Genomic DNA, 26,905 nt, shown 5'->3' with positions numbered 1-26,905 from the left:
ATCTCAAGAACCCAGATGTGGGTTTATTTGATAAAGGCGGGAACAGTGAAAGAAAAACTTGATGGGCAGCCCGATAGGATCTTACTAGAGCTGTGACATCAATTAAAGCCAGAGCAGCAGTTCCAGCCACTGGGGTCCAAGACATGGAAGCCAGAGGCAAAGCCCAATGTCCAGCCTGTGTGCCTGCAGGACTTCCTGGGGGAGAGAACATAGACCCTGTGTGGTCCCATGCCCCAACAAGAAGGCAATTGGGTATTGCTGTTTGACTTGTGAGGGGTCAAGGTCCCCACCTTCTGGGTAGAATTCACAATTCATTGGTCCCCCATGAATGTACAATGTGTCTGGCACTGGTGGACACAAGAGCTGAATGTTCTCTGATTTATGTAACCCTGAGTGATTTCCTGGGACTCCTGCTGTGATAGATGGCTATGGGGGTAAGGCAATTAGAGTGAAGAAAGCCCAAATCCCATTGGGAACAGGATGTTTACCCCCAAAAGAATATAACATATATATTTCTCCCAACCCTGAATGTATTTTGGTGGTGGATATCCTGGAGGGCCTGTGGTTACAGACCACTGCAGGTGAGTTCAGACTGAGGGTATGTGCAGTAAAGGAAGTTCTGAGGGGGCATGCTAAGCACCCACCTGTAGCTCTGCCTGTACCTTGGTGGGTGACAAATACTAAGCAGTATAAATTGCCTGGGGGGCACATGGAAACTGGAGATACTGTACAGGAGTTGGAGACGGTGGGCATCATAAAGCCCACTCATAGTCCTTTTAATTCCCTAGTGTGGCCAGTGAAAAAGCAGGATTCTCCTGGCACATGACCATGGTTAACAGGTAATTGAATAAAATCGCACACCCTTTGCATGCTGTTGCCCCTCTATAGCAGCCCTTATGAACACCTTCAGTCATGAGCTAGGGACATACCACTATGTTGTGGACCTTACTAATGCTTTCTTCTCTATTGATGTAGCACAGGAAAGTCAGGAAGAGTTTGCCTTCATGTGGGAAGGCCAGCAGTGAACATTCACTGCCCTTGCCACAGGGATACCTCCACAGTCACACCATTTGTCACAGACTTGTAGCCCAGGACTTGGCCACATGGAAGAAACCACAAATGGTGAGGTTGTATCACTACATTGATGATATTATGCTCAAGTCTGATTCTCTTTCAGATTTAGAAGGGTAAGTTCCTAGACTGCAGAAACATCTACAGGAGAAAGGATGGGCTGTGAACAGCACCAAGTTTCAGGGACCTGGTTTGTCAGTAAAGTTCTTGGGGGTTGGCTGTTCAGGTAAAACTAAAGTTATCCCACAAGCAGTCAAAGACAAGGTCTAGGCTTTCCTTACCCCTAAAACTGTGGCAGTATTACAAGAGTTTTTGGGTCTTTTGGGCTACTGGATAGTGTTTATCCTGCACTTGGCACAAATTCTAAGGCCCTTATACTGGTTGGTGTGAAAGGGCATCAGCTGGGACTGGGATGTAACATGTGCAGCTGCTTTTACTGCTGCTAAGCAAGCTGTCAAGGCCATACAGGCCTTGAGTGTAATGGACTCATCAAGGCCCTGTGAGCTCGTTGTTCATGTAACCAAGGATGGTTATGGGTAGTGCCTCTGGCCGCATTTTAAACAGACCTACCAATCTATTGGATTCTGGCCACAACTATGGAAAGGAGCAGAGGTCCAGTACACCTTGATAGAGAAGCAACTGGCTGCTGTGTACCACGCCTTGCTGGCTATGGAGCCCATCACTGGAACAGCTCTGACCAAGATTATAACCTCCTATCCCATAGAGGGGTGGGTGCGAGACTGGACCCAAAGGCCATGGAGTGGTGTGGCACAGATGCCAACACTGGCCAAATGGAGCACATATTTAGAGCAGTGTAGCACCCTCTCCACTAGCCCCTTGCCTAGAGAACTCCAATGCTTACTGTGGCCCATGACATCCACTGGTGGAAAGCAGGGAGAACTTGCCTTGGAGCCTTTAGTAAAAGAGAGTCTTTACTGGGAGGGAAGAGCCCCAGTACCTGAAAATGCTTAATTAACAGACAGCTCCAGTCATGAACAGTCCCTGAAGTGGAGGGTTGTGGCTTTATACCTAAGACTGAGAAATATGGAGGAGGATGGGGAGGGGAAGAGCAGTCAATGGGCTGAGTTGCAGGCAGTGGGCTCATGATCACCCAGGAACCCTCCCCTATAGTCTGCACTGACAGCTGGACTGTCTACTGGGATTTGACCCTGTGGCTACCAACATGATACCATGCCAACTGGATAGCTGGTCACTGGCCGCTGGGGGCAAGAGTTGTGGCAAGACCTATGGGCCTCTGGTCAGACTAAAACAGTTACTGCATATCATGTGGCTGGCCATTTGCCTTCGGCATTCCTAGGGAATGATGAAGCAGACACGTTGGCCCAGGTGTGCTGGCCAGAAGAAAGCCTGCCTCTGATGTAGCCCAACGGTTACATCAGCATTTGTTGCATGTGGGGCAAAAGACAATGTGAGCTGTACCCCATCAGTGGGGCTTGCGTTGATCTCTGAAGAAGTCAGCAGAGCCTGAAAGAGTGCCTTGTATGCTCTAAGAGGGACTTACACCAAGTCCTGCAGCAACATGGGGGAATAGTAAAGAGGCCGATACCCCTTGTCAGGTGGCAGATAGACTATATTGGGTCTCTCCCCATATCAGAAGGATATTGGTAGGCCATGACTTGTATGGACACAGCTATAAAACTGCTGGTTGTTTTTCCTGCATGTTGTGCAGATCAGCAAACAACCAAAAGTGGCCTAGAGCGTCTATTTGCAGCCTATGGCTGGCCACAGGTGATTGACAGCAATCAAGGCACCCACTTTACTGGACAAACATTACAAGAATAGGTGCAACAATTAGGTATAAGGTGTCAGTTTCATGCACCATATAAAGCTACTGGGGCAAGCATGATAGAGAGGTACAATGGTTTGTTGAGATCTGGCCTGAAGTCAGGCACCAATAGTCTACGGGGCTGGTCAGTCCGCTTATGGACAGTGTTACGGCGTTTGTATGAGAATTCCTGTAAGGGGGCATGGAGCTCTGTGGATATGCTAACACACCTTGCTGTCTCTCCTATACAACTGTACAAGCAAACTGAGGAATTATTGAAGCTGGGCTTTGACCAGCAGAACAACATTCTGCTGCCAGCTGCAATCACACTCAACCTTGGGGACTCTGTTGAGTAGATGTGGGCCTGGACATTTGACACATAAACCAGTGATGGCTGGCCCTTCTGGAACCATGGAGATAAGGCCTGGAAGCTGGCCTCCTGTGTACTCCTGGAGTAACAATAGAGTGGCCCCCAAAGATCACAGTACTGTACACAAAATGGCTGGAAGGTAAGAGCAACTTAAGGGGCAGGTTTGTTTTGTCATTATGGCCAGTACATGTGCCTCCCATAGTCTTCTATATAGCCCCGTTCATAACTCCCACAGGCAGAGGCATGAAGGTCTGGTATGCTAGAACAGGACAGGACCCCATTCCTGCCACTGTCCTATCACAGGACCTTCCTCTTGCATGCATCCTACCTGGACAGGATTTGCCTATGCTGTTGTCATTAAAACATGTATCTTATTGCCTTTAAGGTCATTCTTTTCTACAGTCCCTGTGGATTGGGCATTCCCCCTAGCCATAGCTGCTGCTTGCTGAGTGTGCCTGGAGTTCCCTGCTGGTTCAGCTGCTGGCCTCCCGTGGAATGGGTGAGCTATGGACTTAGTCTGAGTAGGACTTTGAACCCTGCTGGATCCTCAGGCCTGAAGACTGTCATGATTTTATTGCTCTCTGTATCATAATTTCTGTTATCTTATGTTTTTAGTCTGGTCGCAGTTCTCCAGCTTTCTTGCACAGGGGCCACTGCGGAAGATTTAGGGTGCATAGATTGAAAGGTGAGAATTCTGGAAGTTCAGGTTGTGAGGTAAAGGGCAGGATTTCCAGAATCTCCTGCCTGGCTTTAGCAAGGGGTGGAGAGAATAGAGCCATTTTCTCCTCCCCTCCATTCCTGGTATGTAATTGGTCTGGCATTTGCCAGTCACCATGGAGCTCGTCCCAGAAGGGGTGGGAAGTAGAGGGCACCTTGTGGCTGCAGAGAAACATAGCAAGGAGCAGGTTTTGCTAGAAGGGACCGGGAAGAAAGGACTTGGGGAGAGTGTGAGCCTCAGCCAGCAGAGGACAGGCAGAACCAGGCCTGGCTAGTGAATTTGAGCAAGCGATGAGCAATAAAAATGGTATTCTCCTTGCCTTACTTCAGATTCACTGGATTCATACGGGAATTTGTTACCGGGACAGGAACACCCTTTCCCCAAATACCAAAATAGTATATAATAAAATGTGGAAGAAACAATGAAAATACCTAGCCTATGTATTCAGTACATTGAACTGAGGCCTAGAGAGGTTAATTAAATGGCTCAAGGTCACATAACTAGCGAAGATGGGATTAGAATTTTCCTGCTTTTTTCCAAGGTCTATGAAATGACACTGAGCAAAATTTTTCTAGGAAGTATTAAAAAGATAAATGAACTCTTCAGATAAAAGCAAAGCAGAGCTACATGTCTCAAAGAATATCTGCAATTAAAGAAATCTTAAAAGATATCTAGTCAAACCACCTCTTTATGATGATCTTAATGATTTCTCTTCAACTCATTTAAATTATCTTCACTATGTGCATTGCCAAGAGAAACTAAAAATTATTCAGTGGGCCACAAGAAAACATCTCTCAATGGCTGGAACTTCATAGGCCTTGATAAATCAGTAACATTTACTAAACACTGAGCATTGGAGGGATATGAATGCTAGTCCAATTTCGGTCAGCATTATTTTGAAAAGTGCTTATAATGCCAAGTGGAGACAAAACGAGAAAGAAGTATAGCTCAAATGCTCAGGCCCAAGATCTTCTGTCCACTGGATTTGCTAGCTTGTCTTCCCGACTGGAATCTCCCTTGCATCCACAAATAAGGAGGCCACAGAAGCCATCACTGTTGTATACCTTGGGCTGATTTCATATGGCTTCATTCCCAATGACCCAGCTACAAAAAAGAATAAATAGTAATCCCTTTAAAAGGTTCAGGGATCTGGATACATTTTCTACTCTATAGAAGGACTGCAATATATTGAAAAAGACCCAGAAAAATAAAAGGTTCTAAGTTAGATGGTATAAGATGGTATAAAGTAGAAACTGGATGAAAAGAAATACAATTTGGGAATTCCAATACTAGGAATCCAAGTGATGAAACATTATTTATGATATTTTATATAATTTGGTTGAATATCCAAACATTAATGACATTAGATTTATACAATAAGATTTAAGATAAAAAAGTCATAATGATAAATAATGACAAACATGATAAGTTTCTTGTATGAAAACTTTAAGTCCCTAAAATGTGATCAAGTATGACCAAGTCCCTTGTGTCTTAATTCATAGATAAAAGAAATGTTTGTTGGGAAGAAGAAAAGTGACTAGCATTTTTAAGGCAGTAATTACCACATCTAAACAACAAGAGAGCAATGAAATGATCCACATCTGGGAAAACTAACTTATATCATTAGAGCAAATGAAAAACAGAAGGGAGACACAGAAGGTCACTTCTTCTGATGGTGGAGACAACATGTGCATCCTTTAGAAGACTCCTCACCCTTTGACTCTGTCCCCAAACCATTAGGTTACCCAGCTAAAACACTGGAAATGAACACTGGTTATGGTTACACATTCTTTCACTCTTTATGCTGTATACTATCACATCATTTGAAACATAATTTCATAAGCTAAACCAGTGTAAAACCCTTAGAAATACCATAATGGATTATCAAAAAAAAGCATTTTAGCTACAGTTGAAGGATTTTTGAAGTGGTTCATGTAAGTGTCCATGATCATAATAGCAAGAATCTGTTACACTAGTAAATGCAAGTCTAAGCAGAATCTAGTGAATACTCCCATGTTAGCCAAAGACACCAAAAAAAGGTAGGGTAATGTTAGGTGGCTTTACCTCATTCCCTCCCCAAAGCTACATGTAACTAACATATCCTGTCTGTCACTTCTCTCTCTCATTCTCCCTGCGCAATATTTGACTATTTTAGCGCAATTCTCTCAGTTTACACTCTGCACATAATCATCCTCAGCAACATTCCTACCAAGTTTAACTTGTCTGTGTTGCCACCTCGTAACTCTCCAAGTTCATCCAAGCCCAGGAGACTTATGGCAACATGAGAGGTAGCATCACACATAATTAACTTCATCACATGTAATGAAATACACAAGGATTCCAGTCCAAATAAATGGCACTTACTTATGTCCATTTAAGGCTGCATGGTGTAAAGCAGTGTAACCGGAGCTGTCCGTGCAGTTCACATTGGGGCCTCGCCAGATGCTGCAAATAAAGCACAAGCACAGAGTTAACAGTTCAGCAAAATAGTGCTTTGAATAACAAAATGAAGACCGATAGTCCCCCAGCCAGCAGCTTGTTGCATATGAAAATTGTAGTCATGTAGAAAATGAGTGCCATCTTTCATTCGTACCTCTTGGAAAAGTAACTTCATTTACTTGATGCAGGGATATTGTTAGGAAATAAAACTACCACCTTCAGAAATTATTAGCAAATGCAAGCCGATTGCCATGTATTAAAATCTGGATCCAAAAATTCCCTCTTACTTTATATCATTACTTAAATATTGGAAGCAATTATCATTCAGCTACTATATTCTATACCAAAGAATAAAGATTCATGTCACCTGCCTCCTCCCTTTTAATATACATTCTGAGATGGCAGTGATTTATATAAGTTATAAGATATTTTTGCATTATGAGAAGAATATGAACTCTTCTTGCTGTTCAATTGCTACCAAGAAAATATAATAAGTATTTCATACTTGAAACCTAACTGAAGGTGTTATAAACCACAAGAAGATTCTAATATTTTTAAAGTTGTTATTTTATTATACAATATATTCTGGAGATAACGTGTAACTATATAAAAGAGTCTATTGTATATTCGATCATTACAACTATAGAAACTATTTTTAGCTTTTCAAAAAATAAGACATTGAAATACACTTTTCCAAAAGGTAGACAGAAATTGACTTTATCTGATGTTCATGACAACATTAAGGCCATCAAAACTAACCTATAATGACAAGCAAATTCATGTATTCACAAAATTTTTATTGCACATCAATTGTATGTCATTGTATGTCACATGTTAAGGTAGGCACTGAGAGTACAAAATCAGAGTTCACGGTCCTTCTTTATAAGAATAGAGTCTGATGGAAAAGATAGACACAATAAACTAACAACTTCAAAGTAGTAAGATAATTGACATACCAGAAAATACACAGGCATCTCAGAGAAGAGAATGAATAGCTATTCCAAATAAGATATCTTAAGAGACTTAAACCAAGGTGGAACAATGAAAATGAGTACAATATACTTAGTGAACAGTTAACTAAAGGACAAATCAACAAGACGTAGGGACCAGGTGACGGGAGGAGAAAGTGGAAGTCTAGAATGACTCAGCGTTCATGCTTAGACGACCGAAAGGAAAATAACATTAAGATGTGAAATGGAGGAGCAAATCTTCTTGGGGCAGGACAGTGCACATGGAGAGCAAACAATAGCTTCAGGTTTGGAGACACTGAATTTTTAACTATCTGACATACTTACTTGTATGTAAAGCCCTCCAGAAGACTATGACGATGCACGTTAGAAGCACAGCCCTACAGTTAGACTGAATTTAAAACCTAGCTCCATTACTTGCTGAGAGTAGCCCTGAGTAAGGTAATTAACCTCTCTGAACCTCAATTCCTTATCTACAAGAACAGAGATGATAATAATAAGTACCACCTTATAGTGTGGTTAGGATCAAATGAATCAATACCTGTAAAGCTCTTTTAGTGCACTACTGAAACACAGTACCAGCATGCACATTCTAGACCATAGTTCAAAAATTGTTAGAACAAGTTATTAAATAGAAGGTAAAATCATGGGAGTGCTTGACATTAGACTCTATAAGAAGAAAGCCATTTGACTCAAATACCTCAAGTGGAAAATTTGTACATGGGGGCATGTGAAACCTTCTCTCAAAGGTTGAGAGTTAAAAAACTATCAATCTCAAGTTAAAAAAAAAATTTCAAACCTGAGGTGGATAGATAGCTCCAAGTATAAGACATCAAAATCTGAAAACCTCCCAGTCCTCACTGAAATTCTCATGAACCTATCTTAAAGTATCTGGTGAGAAAAAGAAAGATAAGAGAAATTAGGACAGACAATAGAACCATGGATAATTAGCAATATTTAACGGCCCAGAAGAGGGAAAAGGTTATATGAAGGGCAGTGAGAGTTGTTCAGGAGTATAAATAAAATGAAGAGAAAACATTCTATAATTTAAAACAGGAAACTGTTCAAAAAAGAAGTGAAGAGGTCAAGTTAGATGAAAATTAAATCATTTCTTTGGTAATTGAGGTCTTAAGGATACTAGTATTCAAACATAGCTCAATTCTAAAGTTTTGACTTTATTTTGATCTCAACTTCATTTCAACCCAATGGTTTATTTTATTTAATGGTACCTTACCTCCTGAGAATAAAGAAAACTGACAGTTAAACCAGGAAAGTGGTAAAAGGTATGTGTGTTTTAAATTTCATTAAGATTATTAAGATTTGCCTATTTAAAAAAAAATTAATCCTTGAAGCATTTTCAGTTCCTATTATATTCTTAGAGTGTTTGTACTTTCATTCCTCCTGCTAAGGTCATCCAACCCTGTTTTTTTAATTTCCACCTCTATGCCTTTAATCATGTCCTCTACCAACCTATACTAGATTCTCTATAACCAGCCATATCTTACCATTCCTCTAAAGTCCAGATCAAGACTCACTTACTCCTTTCCCTAAACAATCAATGAGCAGCTATTTAAACAAATGCATGCTAAATTATATAAATAAAAATAACTAAGGGATTATTTTTGGTGAATAAATAAGCCATAGGTGAACAGAGTATTAAAATATAAGTATTCATTTAAAATAAATTATTATGAAATCATAAAAAATAATCCAAAAGAGGCAAAAGAAACAAACAGCAGAAAAGGGGGACAAAGTACAGATGGCACAATAGCAAGGTGGAAATTTAAACATAACCACATCAGTAAGTATGTTAACTACAAATGGTCTAATCACTCTAGTTAAAAAGGAAATATTGTCAGACTGGTTTAAAAAAAGTAAGACCAACTATATGTCTACTCTAAGAAACCTGCTTTAAAAAGACACATATAGGTGAAAAAGTAAAAGGACAGAAAAACCATACTAGCACTAATCAAAAGAAAGCTGAATGACTATATTAACATCAGATAAACTAGATTTCAGAGTGAAGAATATTCAGAGCAAGGGATAGAGAAAGTCATTTCACAGTGATAACTAGGCCAATTTATTGAGTATATAACAATCCTAAATGTTTTTTGCATCCAGTAATAGAACTTCAAAATACATGGAACAAAAATTTCATGCAAAGAGAAACAGACCTATCCAACTACACTTGGAGATTTCAACACCTCTCTCTCAATAACCGATAGGCTAAGTAAACAGATAATCAGTAAGAACATATGAGGCTTGAATAATATAATCAATCAACTTGACCTAACTGACATTAGAGAATACTCTACCCAGAAACAGCAGAATACATAGTCAAGTGAACAAGTACATTTACCAAAATATACCATATCGTGGGTCATAAAACAAATCTCAATAAATCAAAAAGGATTCAAATCATTCAAAATATATTCTCTGACACCATTAGAATTAAATCAAAAATCATTAACAGAAAGGTATGTGGAAAACCCCTAAATATTAGGACTAAATAATACATAAGTCAAAGAAGATATCAACAAGGAATTTGAAAAATATTTTGACCTGAAAGAGAAAGAAAACACAACATATCTGTTGGGATGCAACTAAAGCCTTATTTAAACGAGAATTTGTAACATTAAAATGACAATATTAGCTCAGAGGAAAGGTCCCAAATCGATGACCTCAGCTTCCACCATAAGAAACAGAAAAAGAACATATTAAGCCCAAATAATCAGAAGAAAGGAAATAATAACAAAGCAGAAACAATAAAACAGAAACAGGATAACAATAGAGAAAAATCAATGAAACTGTTAAAAATTACTCTTTAAAAAATCTCTGTAAAATTGATAAGTTTACAGTCAAACTATAAATCAGCATAAAACCAGAAGACACAAATTACCAATATCAGGAAGAGAGATAATATTACTATATATTCTAATGATATTAAATGGTAGTAGAAGAAGATGAGTAATTTTATACTAATTAGAAAACTTAGATGAGATTTGACAAGTTTCTTAAAAAACAGGAACTACCAAAATTCAGTCAAAAACGAATAGATCACTTGAATAGCCTTACATCTATTTAAGAAATTGAATTTGAACTTGTGGTTAAAAACATTCCCCACAAAACAGAATGACACAAAAACAAAACCTCTAGGCCCATACAGCTTCAATGGAGAATTCTGTCCAACACTTAAGAAAGAAATAATACCAATTCTACAAAAAGCATTTCAAAATATTGAAGAGGTACAAATTCTACCCAACATTCTATGAAAACAGTATTCTATGAGAATAAAGATATATGACAAAACAGAACTATAGATCCATATATCACTCACAAACATAAATACAAAAATTCTCAACAAAATTTTAGCAAGTGGAATCCAACAATACATAATAAGAATACTACATCATGATGAAATATAGTTTATCTGAGGAATGCAAGTTTAACATTCATTATTTACCATATTAACAGACTAAAAAAGAAAAATCAGATGATTATCTCAACAAATACAGAAATAGCACTTGCCAAAATCCAACATTGTAATTCCTAATGAAAATTTTTAGTGATGTGGCAATAGAAGGAAACTTCATCCACCTAGTAAAAGACATCTACAAAAAAACTACAGCTTGATGAAAGACTGAATGCTCTTCCCTTAAGATCAAGAACAAGGCAAAGATGTCTGTTCTCACCACTTCTATTCAACATTTTACTGAAGGCTCTCTTCTTTGACAGTTTCATCCTCCTATGCATCATCCCTGAGATGATGAAAGTCACAGTAGGATTTGTTCATATTGGGCACTGGTCACCAGAGCTGCTCTTAACTCTGGAAAAGTGAATATTGTTGCCATCAATGACCCCTTCATTGATCTCCACTACAAGGGCTATATATTGCAGTATGAGTCTACCCATGGCAAGTTCAATGGCACAGTCCATGCCGTCACCTATAAGACTTACAATGCATGGCCTCTCTGGGAAACTGCAGGTTGCCCAGAATATCACCCTTGCATCTACTGATACCACCAATGCTGCGGACAAGGTTGTCCCTGAGCTGAATGGGAAGAACACTGACATGGCCTTCTGTGTCCCTACTCCCAACGTGATGGTCATGGGTCTAACCTGTTACCTGAAGAAAGCTGCCAAATATGGTGACATCAAGAAGGTGGCAAAGCAGGCACTTGAAGGCCCCTTAAAAGGCATCCTGCACTGCACTGAGAACCAGGTCATCTATCACCTGTTACTTTAACAGTAACACCTACTCTTCCACCTTGAATGCTGGAGCTGGCATTGCTCTCAAAGACCACTTTGTCAAATTTATTTCCTACTATGAATTTGGTTAAGCACCAGGTCAGCAAATGTTATGGTTTACACCACCTCTAAGCAGTAAGAGCCTCCTGGACCAACAGTCCAGTGAGAGCATGAGAAAAAGAGAGAGGTGTTAAGCTGCTGGGGAGTCCTTGCCCCAACTCAAATCCCTAGTATACTGAGAACCTCCCACCCTTGACAGTTTCCACTCCAGAAGCTGGGGACTTAGGAAACCCAGCCTTGTCATATGCCACCAATAAGTATACTGCACCTAGCCAAAATATATACATACTAGAAATTCTAGCCAATGTAGTGGCTAGAAATGCAGTGACAAGGAAAGAAATAAAAAGCATCAAAATTGTAAGGAAAGAAGAAAATCTGTCTTTATTTGAAGATGTATGTAGAAAATCCTGTGGAATCGGCCAAAATAAAACTTACTAAAACTAAAAATGTCTCTAGTTAGGGAAAGAGGGTGAAAAGCAGAGAACTCTCTGACCTATCTTTGCAATACGTCTGTAAATCTAAAATTATTTCAAAACAAAATGTTTTAAAAAAGAAAAGCTTACTCTGAAATAAAAAAGAATAAGCAAAGTGTTTAGCAAGTTGCAAGACAAACTCAGCACACAGCTAGAAAGAACAATCAGAAATCAAACTTGTTTTTTAAAAACACCATTCACAATAGCATGAAAAATATGAGATTTTTAGGAATACATTTGAAAGAAAATGGGCCAGCTTGTACTCTTGAAAACTATAAAATATTGCTGAGAGAAATTAAAGAGGACCTGAACAAATGGTGGGATAATATCAAGTTCATGGATCAAAAGATTCAATATTGTTATTTCACAAATTAATCTTTAGATTCAATGCAATTTGATCAAAATCTCAGAAGAGGTTTTTGTAGAAACTGACTAAAATTTTAAAAACTTTTTAAATTTATATCTAAATACAAAGGACCTAGACTAGCCAAAGCAACTTTGAAAAATAAGAACAAATTTGGGGACTTGTACTTCCTGAGTTTAAGACTATGATAAACTAAATAAGACAGTATGGTATTAAAGTAAAGATAAATCAGTGGAACAAACAGAGGAATACAGAGTCCATTTATACCTATATATATGTGCAACAATTGATTTTTGACAAAGGTGCAATGGCAATTTTTTAAAGAAACAATGGTCTTATAAAGAAAGGATAGCACAAAAAATTCTTCTGGAACAAATGGATATCCTTAAGTCAAAATAAATAAAAATAGTCTCAATCCACACCTCACCACACCACATACAAAAATTAACTTAAAAATGAATCTTAGATCTAAAAACAAAACCTAAAACCATAAAAACTTCTACAAGAAAATGTAAAAATACAAAAATTTCTTAGATATGACACCAAAAACATGACCTGTACAAGAAAATTTAACAAACTGGATTTCATAAAAGTGAAGAATTTCTGCTCTTCAAAGACACTCAAAGAGAATGAAAGAACATGGACTGGAAGAAAACATTTGCGTAACACATTTTCTTATCATATTCTTTAATCCAGAATAGATAAGGAACCCTCAAAATGTGCTAATAAGAAAATTAACAACCTAATAAAAAAGTGGGCAAAATATTTGAACAGAAACCATAATGAAGAATATATACAGATGGCAGGAACATGAAAAGGCACTCAACATTATTTGTCTTTAAAGAAATGCATATTGAAGTCATGAGATTCTACTCATATCTATTAGAATGGCCGTGATTTAAAAGACTTCACATATCAGTGTTGATGGGTATAAATCAACTACAACTCACACACTGTAGGCGGGCACATAAAATTGTATGACCACTTTAGGAAACAATTGGTCATTTCTTAAAAAGTTAAATATACAATCTAACCATTCCACACTAGGCATTTAGTCAAGAGAAGTGACAACATATGTCCACACAAAGACTGATAAATATTCATAGCAGCTTTATTTGTAATAACCCAAAAATTGAAACAACCCAAATGTCCATTACCAGGTGAATGGACAGACTGTGGCATACCCATACAATGGAATACTACTTGGAAAGGGAATGAAATACTGAAATGTTTAACAACATTGGTTGAAAATCTAAGTCAGATTCTCCATTCCCCTCCTAATCTTGGAAGAGCACAATGGGAGATTTATTATCTGAAATGGATAAAATACATGGTCTCTGGACTAGAAGATAACAGGCAAGGTTGAGGGCAGGGGTGCTAAATCAGTGAGGTAGGGAACTGAACATTTTTCCCCCTCAATAACTACATCTTTTCAGGACCATTTATTGAATGATTTCTTTTTCCCTGCTTCTTTCAAATGCCAACTTCACCCTACAGAAATTTCTTATATGTAGTGCTGATACATTTCTACGGTTTCTCTCATATCCATTGGATTCTCTATTCTGGCACTGCAATCAGATTTTTTTTAGTATTGTTTATAACTGGTGGCATATAGATACTATTACTACTTCTTGTCTCACTTTTTGTTCTGCAAATTCCTCTAAATGCCTATGAAATAAATGTGTTAATATGAAGACAACAGACACAAGACTACTTACTGTACAATTTTAAGAGTATAAAAGAAAAAGCCCATGAATGCCCATCGAAGAAGGAAATACTAATACAGATTTACCTACATTGTGGAATATTACTCAACTATTCAAATAAAAAAGTTTGATCTATATGTATTGACCTTAAAAGTTAACCAAAACATAGTAAGTGGAAAAAGCAGACTGCAGAATATTGTGTCAATATCCTAAATGTTTTACATGTATTAACTCATTTATATCCATACAACAACTGTAAGACAGATACTATCATTATTCCCATGGTACAGATAACGAAGATTTGCATTAACAAAAAGAAGAATGCATGCAAAAAATACATTATTCACCTCTGAATTGTTGAAGCTGCCAAAATTAACCATGCATTTCTTAAAGGAAAAACAGAGACAATCCAAGAGGAGAAATGATAGGTCTGCTCCATATTGTGAAGACCCTTAAAACATGTCAAGAAGCTTAGTCTTTATTCTGTGAATAACTTAGAACCAGAGAGTTATCAGAAAGATATTAAGCTTGTTTCTGGTAGATCAGGTCAGTATTTTAGAATGAGAGCTCTTGTGACAGATGGAAGGGGAACAGAGTGAACAAACCGGCAGCAGGGAATCAGGTTTGTAGTCTGTTTTAATAGCTAAGGAAAGAAACAAAGAAATTTCAACTAATGCAGATACACTGATGCAAAGAGAAGAGGGAGACAATTCAAATAGATATGTCTAAAATAAAACCTATGGGAGAGAGTATCCATATGATCGGATAAGAACAAAAGAATGACTGCAGTTTCCATTGTGAAGGAAATCAATGGTTGATGAGGTATCTCCACTCGAGAAATGCAAGGGCAGGTGTCATTTGGGAAAAGCCAAGTTTCAGTTAAAGCTGACTAGGACACTATGTTCCTCAAGAATACCTTCGGCAACAGATGGAAAAGAAATGAGAAAATACTGTAAATTAACTCAAGTTATTTTTAAGATTTCCAGCATGTTATTAGACTTTATAAATATTGAGTAGGGGAGTACACTGATAACTAAAATAAGCTTCAGGGTTTATAGATTTCATTACCTATGCCATCTCAGCTCCCCATTATTAGGAAAAAAAAAGAATTATAATATCATGAAAAAAAAACCTCCAATACATTTCTCCTTTCCTAAATAGAATGGATAAAGATGCATCTTTTTTTAAACAGTAGGCTTAGAATAGAAATTTAGCATATACATAAATACATTTAGCCTGTACCTACTGACAGAGGCCTCTAGGCATATATCCATAGAACAGCCACACACAACACTGTACCTAAACCAGACCCAAACCTACCAACTAAAAATTTAGTTTAAAAAATAAACCTTGATGTTAAAAACTCAAACTTTGAGCTAATGTTCTATTTTATTCCAAACTTTGCACTGCCTCAAATATAAAAAAGGAACTATATTAACTCTAGGCTGTTTTATAAAATGCAGGAGTTTCTAAGTACCTTTAGGAGATACCTTGAAAAAAAAGTTTTAAATGCTTATTACATATTTATGCAAAAAAAGTCAATTTATAGACCCTTGGTCAAAGTCTAATATACAATCAATTCCATTCCCCTCTACCTACCTGTCAATATTTTAAATTCTGCATCTAAGAATTCTTGCCCAGAATGAATGCTCTGAGACAATCTGAGATCCCCAGTTACCAAAGATTTCATTTCCTTTGTTACATTATTTGTACTAATGTAATAAATCAGCTTAGTATGCTTTAGAACAAATATAAACAAAATAGATTTTCCACAGAACTTTCAAATAATGAAGACATTCGTTAGTCAGAATGTTTTATATCCTGGGCTTTCACATATTAAAAAGGTTATTACTAAATGAACTGTAAACCTGAGTTTCTTGGTCCAATATTCACATGTACGGATGGCAAGCAGGACAGCATGTATAGATAGCAAGACAAATGGATCATTGTTATACCCTTTACCAACCTAGGGAAATACACATCAGGAGCAACATAAGATTGTTTCATCACCTTTTCTTGATTCTCACTTGGCTCTGATAACTGAGATCACTCCAGGGCTCTAGATCCAAAATACTCATACAAAATGTGCAATGACTGCCTCAGGCAGGGTCAGAGTACAGAGCAATGATCTTCTGACACATCAGATAGTTAGTTCTAAGCAATGCAAAACAAAGTCCCTTTTCTTTTTAACTTATATCTTAATAGTTTGCTTCCATTTTTGGATGAACTGAACAAACATGCACATGCTCTTGAGGACCGTAAGTTTGCATCTCTATAATCTCTATAAAAAAGAATGATGTGATTCTATTATCATGGGCTTGAAGTGTCTCATGGGTCAAGTGGGTCTAGAACAAGGTAAGCGATATCTGTAAATCTGAACTATTGTAGTAGCCACATTAAAAAGGGATATTAGTTTTAATATGTTTTATTTAACCTAGTATATCCAGAATATCATCATTTCAACACATAATCAATATAAAAACTATTGAGGTATTTTTATATTCCTTTTTGTACTGTTTTCAAAATCAGTGTTTACATTTAGGACTAGTCATATTTCAAGTGCTTGATCACCTCATGGAGATCATGGCTACTCTACTGCACAGCACAGAGCAGGTCCTATATAATTATTTCCAGGAAAAAAGCAAAGATTTAAGATTAGCTCTGATCATTTTAAATGCTTTCTAAAAAAAACTGAAAACACTGGCCTCATAGTAAATAAACTCCCATTTGAGTAAGTCACAGAAAATTTAGCCATTTCTTACTTTTTGAGCAAAAATATGTAACAGATGTGATATATAGTCACCTTAGAGACTATAAATGCAATTTTACATAAGTGAGCACATTAGGGAGCACCACAGCCAAAATTACACTAACCAAACATTTTCCAATGAAAAATACACACCTTGAATTGCTTGACGCAACTCTCAATAACATGTATTCACACAGCAAACCAGAACTGGCTGTGAACAGAAATAACTGCATGAGTTATAATCACACAACTTAGGATCTTCCTACTATACATAGTTCTTGCCACAAGATAGCACTTTGGAATATGAGAAGACATTTGTGACCATGCAGAGAAAGATAGAGTTATGAAAACATGACAGGAAAACTACAGCATCTATTTCAACCCAGTTTCAACTCTGTTCTAGTGCTAAAAGGTAAAACATACTCCTCCTAGCCCTCATCTTGTCTTCTTCTACACCTGAATATAATTCCTGAAACATAAACCGACAAGGCCGATTAATCTGTCATTGTTATGCAAACACTGATTTTGGTGGCAATTGTTCTTCTTATCTTCATATTCTCTTCTTGGGTGCTAGTATTTCCAAGGGCACTGTGGTAGTCAGAATAATGGCATCCCAAAGACATCCACATACTAATCCCTGGAATCTGTGAATATGTTATGTTGCATGGCAAAGGGGGAATTAAGGTTGCAGATGGAATTAAATTGCTAATCAGCTGATGAGGGGATAATTCTTGTCTTGATGAATTTAATCACATGCCTAGTAGGGTTTCACTTTTAGTATGATATTTACTGTAGGCTTTTCAAGGATAACTTTTCACCACATTAAGGCAGCTTTTTATTCCTTCAGTAATGAACAGAAAGAGGCAGAATAGCATAATAGATGAAAGATTCAGAATTCAAAATGCCTCAGTTCAAATGCCAGTACCATCTCTAAATGAATGACCTTGGGAAGATTACATAAGCACTCTGGGCCTTAGTTTCCTCATCTATAAAATGAACATACAGTAATAGCTTCTTCGTAAAGTTGTCACAAAGATTACATTAGATAGTCCATGTAAAGTACCAGCACAGTGCCAGATACATAGTAATCATCAATATTTCTGTAGGAAGAGTGGTCCACAATGCTCTCATGGTTTGTTAAATTTATTTAGGACATCATTTAGGATGATCATATATGTTTCCCTTTTATATATTTAACTCCTGATGGGACCCATCTTTAACTCCAGGAAGTAAATCTGTCTGCCTATGGTGTATATTTTTAAATATGATCCTGGATTGCTATTTGTAGTTTAGGATTTTACATCCATATTCATATGTAAAATTGATTTTCAGTTTTCTTAACTCTTATTTCAGTTTTGGTATCAGAGTTACATAAACTGAATAGTTTTCTGCCTTAATCTAATCTCCAGAATAATTCAACTAACACAGAAATTTTCTGTTACCAGAATATTTGAAAGAACAAACATGCAAAATCATCTAGGACTGGTACTTTTGTAGAGTAAATCCTTAAAATGTCCAATGTCTTCCACAATTACTGATCTATTAATAGACTCAGCTTCATCTTGCATCAATTCTGTAACTTACACTTTTCTAGGAAACCATTTAGGTTTTCTAACTTATTGAATGAAAATTACACACATTTTTATATTTATTTTTCTTTTGTATTTGCAGTTCTATCACCATTTTCATTCCTAATATTCTTCATTATCTTTCTCTTCTTGGTTTGCAAGGTGGGTCTATTTTATTGTCACAAAGGTTCAGTTAGCTTTATTTTTATCAAGCATATATTGGATGTGTTTATTTATGTATTTGTTTACTTTCTAATTTATTATTTTCTGTTCTTAACTATAAGGATTCAATCACCCAGTGATTCATTATATTATATTCCTTTTTCTAGCTCTTTGAATTGAATGCTTAACTCATTTAATTCTTTCTTATTCTTATTTATTTATTATTTCTTATTTATTTATCCTCTTATTTATTCTTTCTTATTTAAAAGTAAAAATACTATAGGCTATGACATTTCTACTATGTATGGTTTCATCCACATCACTTAGCTTTTAACGAGTCATATTTTCCTTTCTATTGTTACATATACAATCTGTAATTCAGGTTTGAGTTCCTTTTTACCCTGAAAATTAGTACTCATTTTTAAATGTGTATTTAGATTCATTGTCTCTTAATGATAAATTTCTCATTTTACATTTTACCCAGAGCATAATTATTCAACTTCAAGTACTCTGAGCAATGAAAATGTATGCTTTGTTTTTTAAAGGTGAGATGTATATTTTTCAAGCTTATTAATTGCCTAATGCATACCATCTATAACCCTACCTTGTCTATTTCATCAAATTCTGAGAAATGTTACCATACACAGTCCATCACTGTAATTGAACATGTGAAATACAACAAACTGAAATAAAAATGGAGTCAGTATAGCTAAGGGAAACAGCTAAAATGGAGCTAAAAAGCCACTAAGGAAATGGGGTCTGCACACATTGGCAGTCTCATATCTCAGAAAAGAGCCAGATAGCTTACTACCAAACTACATTCCTGAGACCACCATTTGTTACGTACTTATATGGACACTTGCTTGACTCTGGACCTAACAAGTAATCAGAAACTGAGTAAAGTACAAACTTCTCTTCTGACTCCAATCACAAAACATCCAAAACAACTTAACAAAATTATGCAAATTTATAAAACTTTGTTGCTTTTAAAAACCTTAAACTCTGTTGGCAATTTGGAGCATAACTTGGTTTGCTACCAAAATCTGTATCTCTCTGATTACAATCCAGTAAGACCCCAAATAAAGCCTTTTTTTCTCTTACAGCTTTGAATTCCTTATTTGACATTAAATGATATCAGAGAAATGGGATCCAGAGCAAGTGACCTGTGATTGAGGTGACATGGCGGATCTGCACAAGGTGCCTGGTAATCATTCTCTATCATTTTCTCAAGCAGCCTCGGGTTCCAATGGTAAGTCCCCCTGGTCCCAAACCTCCCTCCTTGGTTTAGGTTAAGGTCTTTATTTGGGTATTTTCTGTTGACAGCCTCTATACGTACTCATTTCTGAGAGCAGGATTCTGTCTTCACTGGCTTTTAAGTTAAAGATTTGTGTTTCTAGTTCTTATCTCCATTCTGATGAGTACCCAATTATGGAAAGTAATTCTTCCAAGGGACTTTCTTATGATCAGCCCCCTTCAGGGTCTACATCTGAATTTATGTTCAAAGAATGTGGTCCATCATCCTGTAAATGCACCCACATTACCTGGGATGACTTAAAACTCCACTGCCAAGTTGCAGAAATCCTGAAATACCAACGTAGTCTATTTGCATGCACAATTAGAAAAAAGGGTATAAAACTAAATAACCTGAATGGGAAATATATTTTAATTGGTACTTAGAGGCCTCAAAAAGAAATTCTGGAAAGGTTGCTTCCCTTTAGGCTGTTAATTCAAAACTTTCGGAAGTCCATTCAGACCTAAGAGACTTTCAAAATTTGAGATATTGACTAAAAATTTCCTCTCTCCCTTCACTCACAGCCCTGCTGGTGCCCCTGACGCTGTCATGCCCCCACCACCCCACCCTCAGCTCCTACTACTGCTCTTTCTCCCTCTCTTCTTTCTCTACTTCCTTCTTAAGCTGAACTTCCTTCTATCCTGCTTCTACCCTACGCCACCTAGATCTCACAGAACCTGAGACTCACCTTGATCCCTTAAACCTTAGAGTACCATTTAAAATGAAACCTGGGGAAGTCAGGGTGGCCCAAAACCTCTTTTACTCCTGGGTCTAAAGCTGAAATATGGGCCACTGCTAAGGAGTTCCTTAGAGCCACTGAAGACCCTCATAAATTTGCAGAGAATTCAATATTGTCATTCGAACTTGTAAGCCCAGATTTTCTGACCTTTATCAATTAATTATCATGCTCATGGGAGAAGGTCAGGCTAGAAACTGGATGTAGTTAGCTCACTGGTAAAACCCACTGAAGGATTTCTCCAAAGGAAAAGATACTGATAGAACAGATGCCCTTAAATTAGGTAAAAGACTTTATGAGATCATTGCCAAAGCATTTCTGAAATCCATAGATTGTTAAAAGATTCAACTGAGCATTCAGAAACCTGATGAAACTGTCTTGACTATTATAACCTCTTAGAAACATTTTTTGCTGAGAGTTCTGGCCTTTTGGCCATCAACCAAGCCATCTACACAATCTTTAGTGAAGAGCTGTCCTTGCTCACAAAACATACCCAGCAAATTGGCAAATTATACAAACTCCTGGTCTGGTTAATCTGGCTAGTCAGCTAGCCCAAACTATCCAAAAGATTATTAAAAAGAAGCCTGCACAAATTATGAACCTCCACCTTCAACAACTGACCACTAATCTAAAACCCTAATTCTGCTCCAAAGAGTTCTTGCTTTTAATGTAAAGTATCGGGACATTTATAAAAGGATTGCCTAAAATAAAAAAGCTTAACTCAGAGAAAAGATAATCAATCTGCTCAGACTTCATCACAAACACCTACAAACCCCTTTTCATCCATCTTCACCATAGGGCTGCTCAGAGAATTCACGGAAGAGTTCCCCCTTCCTCTAAGCCAATACCTTGGGGGTAACTGATCTCACTATCAATGCAGAAGTTACTGAGGTCCTCAGAGATACAAGGGCCACCAGCCTCAACTTATCCTTTCCCTCAAGAGTACTCAAACTGTACAAATAGTTGGAGTCTCTAACTTCCCTATAACTGTCTTTAAGTCCCGCCCCACCCTATTCAACCTGGGGCCCATTCAGGGACACCAACTTTTCCTTTTAGTCCCTTCATCTGCCATCTGTCTATTAGGATGAGACATTCTTGAGGCACATCAAGCACATTCATTCTCTCAAAAGGGAATATTTTTAAAACTTGAATTTCCACATGTAGGTCCTTGAGAAAATTCTGACACCTCAATATCTGTCTTTATCTTTCCCCTACAAATCCATAATCCGGAACCCCTCTTGGACACTGTTTCTGAAACCTTTTGGTCACAAAGCTCCACTGATATTGGGCCCATTAAAATTCAGATTTATGAAAGAAAACTCCTTCTTAATGGAAAACAATACTCTTCAAACCAATCCAAGGCATAAAACCCATAACTGAAGACTATTTAGAACAGGATTACTTATCCCTTCCACCAGCCCATTAACACTCCTGTCCTTCCCAGGTTTGTTCAGGATGTCACAGCAATAAATACCATTGTTATTCCCCAAATACCCTGTAGTGCCTAATCCATACACTTGGCTCTCAGTTTTTCCTCCTAATAGCAAAATCCTCACTGTCAGGCCCATTGCAGTGCCTTCTTTAGTAACTGTTGACTCTGAGAATTAATTCCTTTCCATCTTTATCTCAGAAAAACAACAATATACCTGGACTATTAGGCCAAAAAGATATACTAAAAACCCTACTTATTTTTCCCAGATTTTAAAGGATGATAGTTCAGATACTGAATTCCCTGAATGTTCCCCCTCATTACAATATGCAGCTATCTCCTTCTCTGCTCCCCTTCCAAAGAAGCCTCCCTCAAGGACAGCCTTCCTCTTAAAGGAACTGGCTAAAAGAAACAAAGTATCAAAAGAGAAAACCTTAAGTCTGCCTGACTCAAATTAAATACTTTCAGCACCTTATTTCAAAACAAGGGTTAATCCTTGACTCTGATAGGATTCAAGGAATATTGTCCTTTCCACTTCCAAAAACTATTCCAACTACAAGGGATTTTTAGGACTAGATGGATATGGTAGAAATTGGATACCTAACATTTCATTCCCACACAACTGCTATACTCTCTTATAACTAATCAACCTGAAACTGAAACCATTATATGGACAAAAGAAGGCAGGGAAGCCCTTACTAAGATTAAACAAAGCTTCATATACACTCCAGTATTAGAATATCCTAATTATGATTTACCATTCTTATACTTTGTACAAGAAAGAGAAGGAAATGCCCTTGGAATTCTAACCCAGTGCAATATAATGAGTCATAAGAAATACATATTTGGTCATTCAGATGACCAAATATATATTTCCTAAGTATACTTGGTCTTTATCCACAGTTCCTGAAAACACTGCAGAATTTTAAAGGTGAAATGGGTGTTGTGTCATGTTAGTGAGGGACTTTTGCACCCACACTCCGAACCCAAGGACAGCAGCTGGATTGTGAATCAGCTAATGGCCAATAATTTAGTCAATCATGACAATGCAGTGAAGCCCTCACAAAATCCCCTGGAAGAGCTTATTGCTCTCAGGTCTCTTGGATCCTGCTTCTCAGTCAGAGAGTTTCTATGCTTGGGCAACCAGAATGCCTCCACATGCCTAGGAGCAAGGTCCCAAGCTCCACAGGGACAGAAACTCCTTTAATTGGGACCTTGCCCCATGTATCTCTTTATCTGGCCATTAACTTGTATCCCTTACAGCATCCTTTATTAAACTGGTAAACATAAGTGTTTTGTGTTTTAAGATTGGAACCTCCAATCTGTAGCGGGTAGGACCGCCTGGGGCCTGTGACCGGTGCCTGGAGCAGGGGGTGGAGGAATCCGGTGCCGTCTCCAGGCACATAGCATCAGAATTGGGTTGAGTTCTTAGACACCCTGCTGGTGTTCAAGAATTGCTTGGTGTAAGTAAGTATGTGTGAAAAGACCCCAGACACACACACAGACTTATACACATTGGAATCAGGCCCAGGAACCCAGAGTTATGCTACTATTACTGCTGGGTATTGTTGTATATACATGTAGGAAAAGAACACATCACACCCAGTCACCCAGAAACCAACATAGACCTATTGGTTATTACATTCAACAATTAAATCCAGTAGCCAAAGGCGTCCCCCTTGCATGAAAGCCACAGCTGCTACAGCAAACTTACTTGAAAGCACAGAAGAAATAATCATGGGCTATCTACTCACAATATATGTTCCCAATTCAGCAGAAATCCTTCTCAATTCAAATCATACTCAACACCTGTCCTCTAGCAGACTGACCTCATGAAATTCTGCTATCACCTCCTAATGTTACTGCTGCTTGCTATCATTCTGTAACCCCTTCTTACTACCCCTGCCTTCTGACAAACCAGCTTCGGATCCCTAGACCAGACTGACAAGATAGCAACCACCCAACAATCAGATTTGATCTGGCTCACCGACGGTTCTTACCTTAAAGATGAAACAAGAACACACCAAGCTGGGTGCTACTGTCTCCTTAAACAACTGAAGCTGGGACATAACCAATTAAATGTGGCCCAACAGGTTGAATTAAAAGCACTGTTTTTTGGCTGTTGGCAAAAAATGCTAATACTTAGTGGCTATGTGGTAGGAAGCCAAGGAAGCCAAGGAGACAAAGCTTCTGTTGAGGCCTCAGGAATGTAGAGGAATCACAAGGTGCTTGGGTGCTTGAGATTGAAACAATGTAACAGTGTGTCCCCCTCCACCGGGACTCAGTGGTGCGGAAGAGCTTGTTGATCATAGTCATGGAAGCCCATTAGTTTATAATATGTACCTGGGTAACCTTTATAGAGATAGATTAAAATATAACTAGCATCCTGAATACACCTATAATGACCTAACAGCTCCTACTGCAACGGTTCCTGGGTGCTGACTCCCCCGTAACCTTGTAGTGAATGTATGAAAGGCACAGCCCTGCTGTGCTCGGGGCTCAGTCTGTGGATAGGAACCTGCTGAGCCAGTGCCGGCACTGATAAATGCTGCTTCTCGCTAAATGTTTCGGTGTCATGACTCCTTGTTTGTACTTCCTGCAACAGCTATGCCTTTGGAGTGGCTCATAATTTTGGTATGCTTTAGAAAAAAAGAGGATTTTTAACCTCTTCAGGACAAAAGGTTAAAAACAGCACAGAGGTTTTGGAACTTCTAAATGCTATCCAAAAACCCAAATACTTAGCTATTATAAAAACTCCTGGACATTCAATGGCAAACACAGAGGAAGCCAAAGGTAACAATCTGGCCAATGCTGCCACTAAGCAAGCAGCTCTCCAGGAAGAAAAACTAATCTTAGAACTCCCCTGTCACCTTCACTTAAAGAGATTACAGCAGACCTGGAATGTACTCTTAAGGATGCCCAAGAGACTGCCTCTAAAGGAGAAAAAAAATTGGACTGAATAAGATGCCAATTTAATTCTAAGAATAAAATCTGGTTGGCCTAAATGGCAAAGTTCTCCCAGACTGTCCAAGAACAAATTTTTGGTTACATAAATTACCTGATCCATTGGAATTCAGATAAAATGACACTTTGGGGGAAACATTATTTGAAGCCTTTCCCCAAAACAGCTTCCCAAATATATAAGAAATCTCAAATCTGTCCCAAACATAATCTTGGAAAACCTATCAACAATTCTGTGGGACACTTTTTCCCTGCCATCTGAACCTTTGGAGGTATGGCAAATGGATTTTATTCAACTGTCATCTCAGGGATATAAACATGTTTTAGTAATGGTTTATGTTTTCTCATTAGTTAGAAGCCTTTCTATGTCATAGTACTATGGCCTCAGCAGTAGGAAAAACATTACTGAAAAAAATTATTTCAAATCAGGGAATACTTTAGGAACTTCATAGTAACCAAGAATGCATATCACTGGACAAATACTATAAGCTATTTATCACATTTGGCCATTGAAGCAACATTTCCACTGTGCCTATCATCCTCAATCATCCAGCCTTGTACAACAAATGGTATTATTAAAAATCCAATTAGCAAAACATGGAAACTTTCCATTTGCCATGGCCCAAAGCTGTTTCCCTTAGTATTATTAAATCTTAAATCCATTCCTTATGGAAAACATAAGTTCCCAGCCTTAGAAATTATTACTAGAAGATCAATGAGATTAGATGAAGGACCCAGCCTATTCAAAGGTGACATGAAGAACTACTGCAAGGTTCTAATTCAAGTCATTCAACAGAATAAAAAGTTGATAAAACCATCATTCCATGATGTACTCCCAGGAAACAAAGACATCAAACAGAATCTCCAACTCAGAGACAGTTTATTGGAAAAGACACCTCCACAAAGATTCTCTCTAGTCTCACTGGAAGGGACTATACCAGGTATTACCAACAAGTCCTTAGGCTGCCAAACTAGAAGGCACTGACCCATAAATACATGTTTTCTTATTTAGAAAAGGCTTCAACATCTGACTGAATCACCACACCAACCAGAGACCTCAAACTATTCCCTGGAAAAGGAAACAAATAACATCTGAGTAGACTGTTTTCTCAAGTCAGGCCAGTATAATCCTTTCCACACATGACTACTCCCAAACCTGCCAAAATTCTTGGATTTTTACTTCTTTGCATAGGCATTATCGTGGTCCTTACCCTTCTTTACAAGATTTAATTCACACACCTTTAAATAAAGATCATGAAGAACCTTTTATATTGTTAATCCCTTCTGTAACTAGTCTTATCATTTTCTTCTATCTCATAAATTCCTGCACCCACTCAGATTACCAAGAATTTATCTAAAACCTCAATGTCATGATGAAAGCCTGTGCATTCCTTTCTGTGGCTTTTACCAATCTTCTTTCCCTTATTGCCTCTCATACCTGGAAAAATAATGCCATATTTCAAATATCACGGTCCTTTGCTTCATCTGGAAACTTATGTGATTGCTGGGTTTTTCACCATTCTCCTATGGGAAACTTCAAAGAAAATAGCCATCCAACAGCAATTCCTATAATTCACTTCACAAATGTCCCCAAATATACCATAACCTTTAAGAAAGAACCCTCTGATGACTTACCAGGTTCAGATACAGAGTTCCCATCCCATCCCACCCACCACCCTGCTCCTTTTCTTTCTCCAATAAATTACTCCTTGTTGACCTATGATTCTAATGACCGTAACCAAACTAACCCACATAAAATCTTAGGAGGACTCCCTACCTCCCACTCATATCTGCAAGCAAGATATA

General features: G+C 37.8%; 1 protein-coding gene across 5 annotated transcripts in view; it reads right to left on the bottom strand.

Moving 5' to 3' along the window:
* ANKS1B (ankyrin repeat and sterile alpha motif domain containing 1B) overlaps nucleotides 1-26,905 on the bottom strand; it is a 1,001,987-nt gene that overhangs the window by 833,977 nt on the left and 141,105 nt on the right. For all 5 annotated transcript variants that reach the window (XM_036891074.2, XM_036891080.2, XM_057486481.1 and 2 more), the window contains exon 2: nucleotides 6,310-6,390. In XM_036891074.2, coding sequence (XP_036746969.2) covers nucleotides 6,310-6,390 — 81 coding nt within the window. The remainder of the gene's footprint in view (nucleotides 1-6,309; nucleotides 6,391-26,905) is intronic.

Source organism: Manis pentadactyla, chromosome 10, assembly GCF_030020395.1.
Source record: "Manis pentadactyla isolate mManPen7 chromosome 10, mManPen7.hap1, whole genome shotgun sequence".
Lineage (NCBI taxonomy): Eukaryota > Metazoa > Chordata > Mammalia > Pholidota > Manidae > Manis > Manis pentadactyla.
The sequence above is the reverse complement of the archived record's forward strand: the minus strand, read 5'-3'. Positions and strand labels throughout refer to the sequence as shown.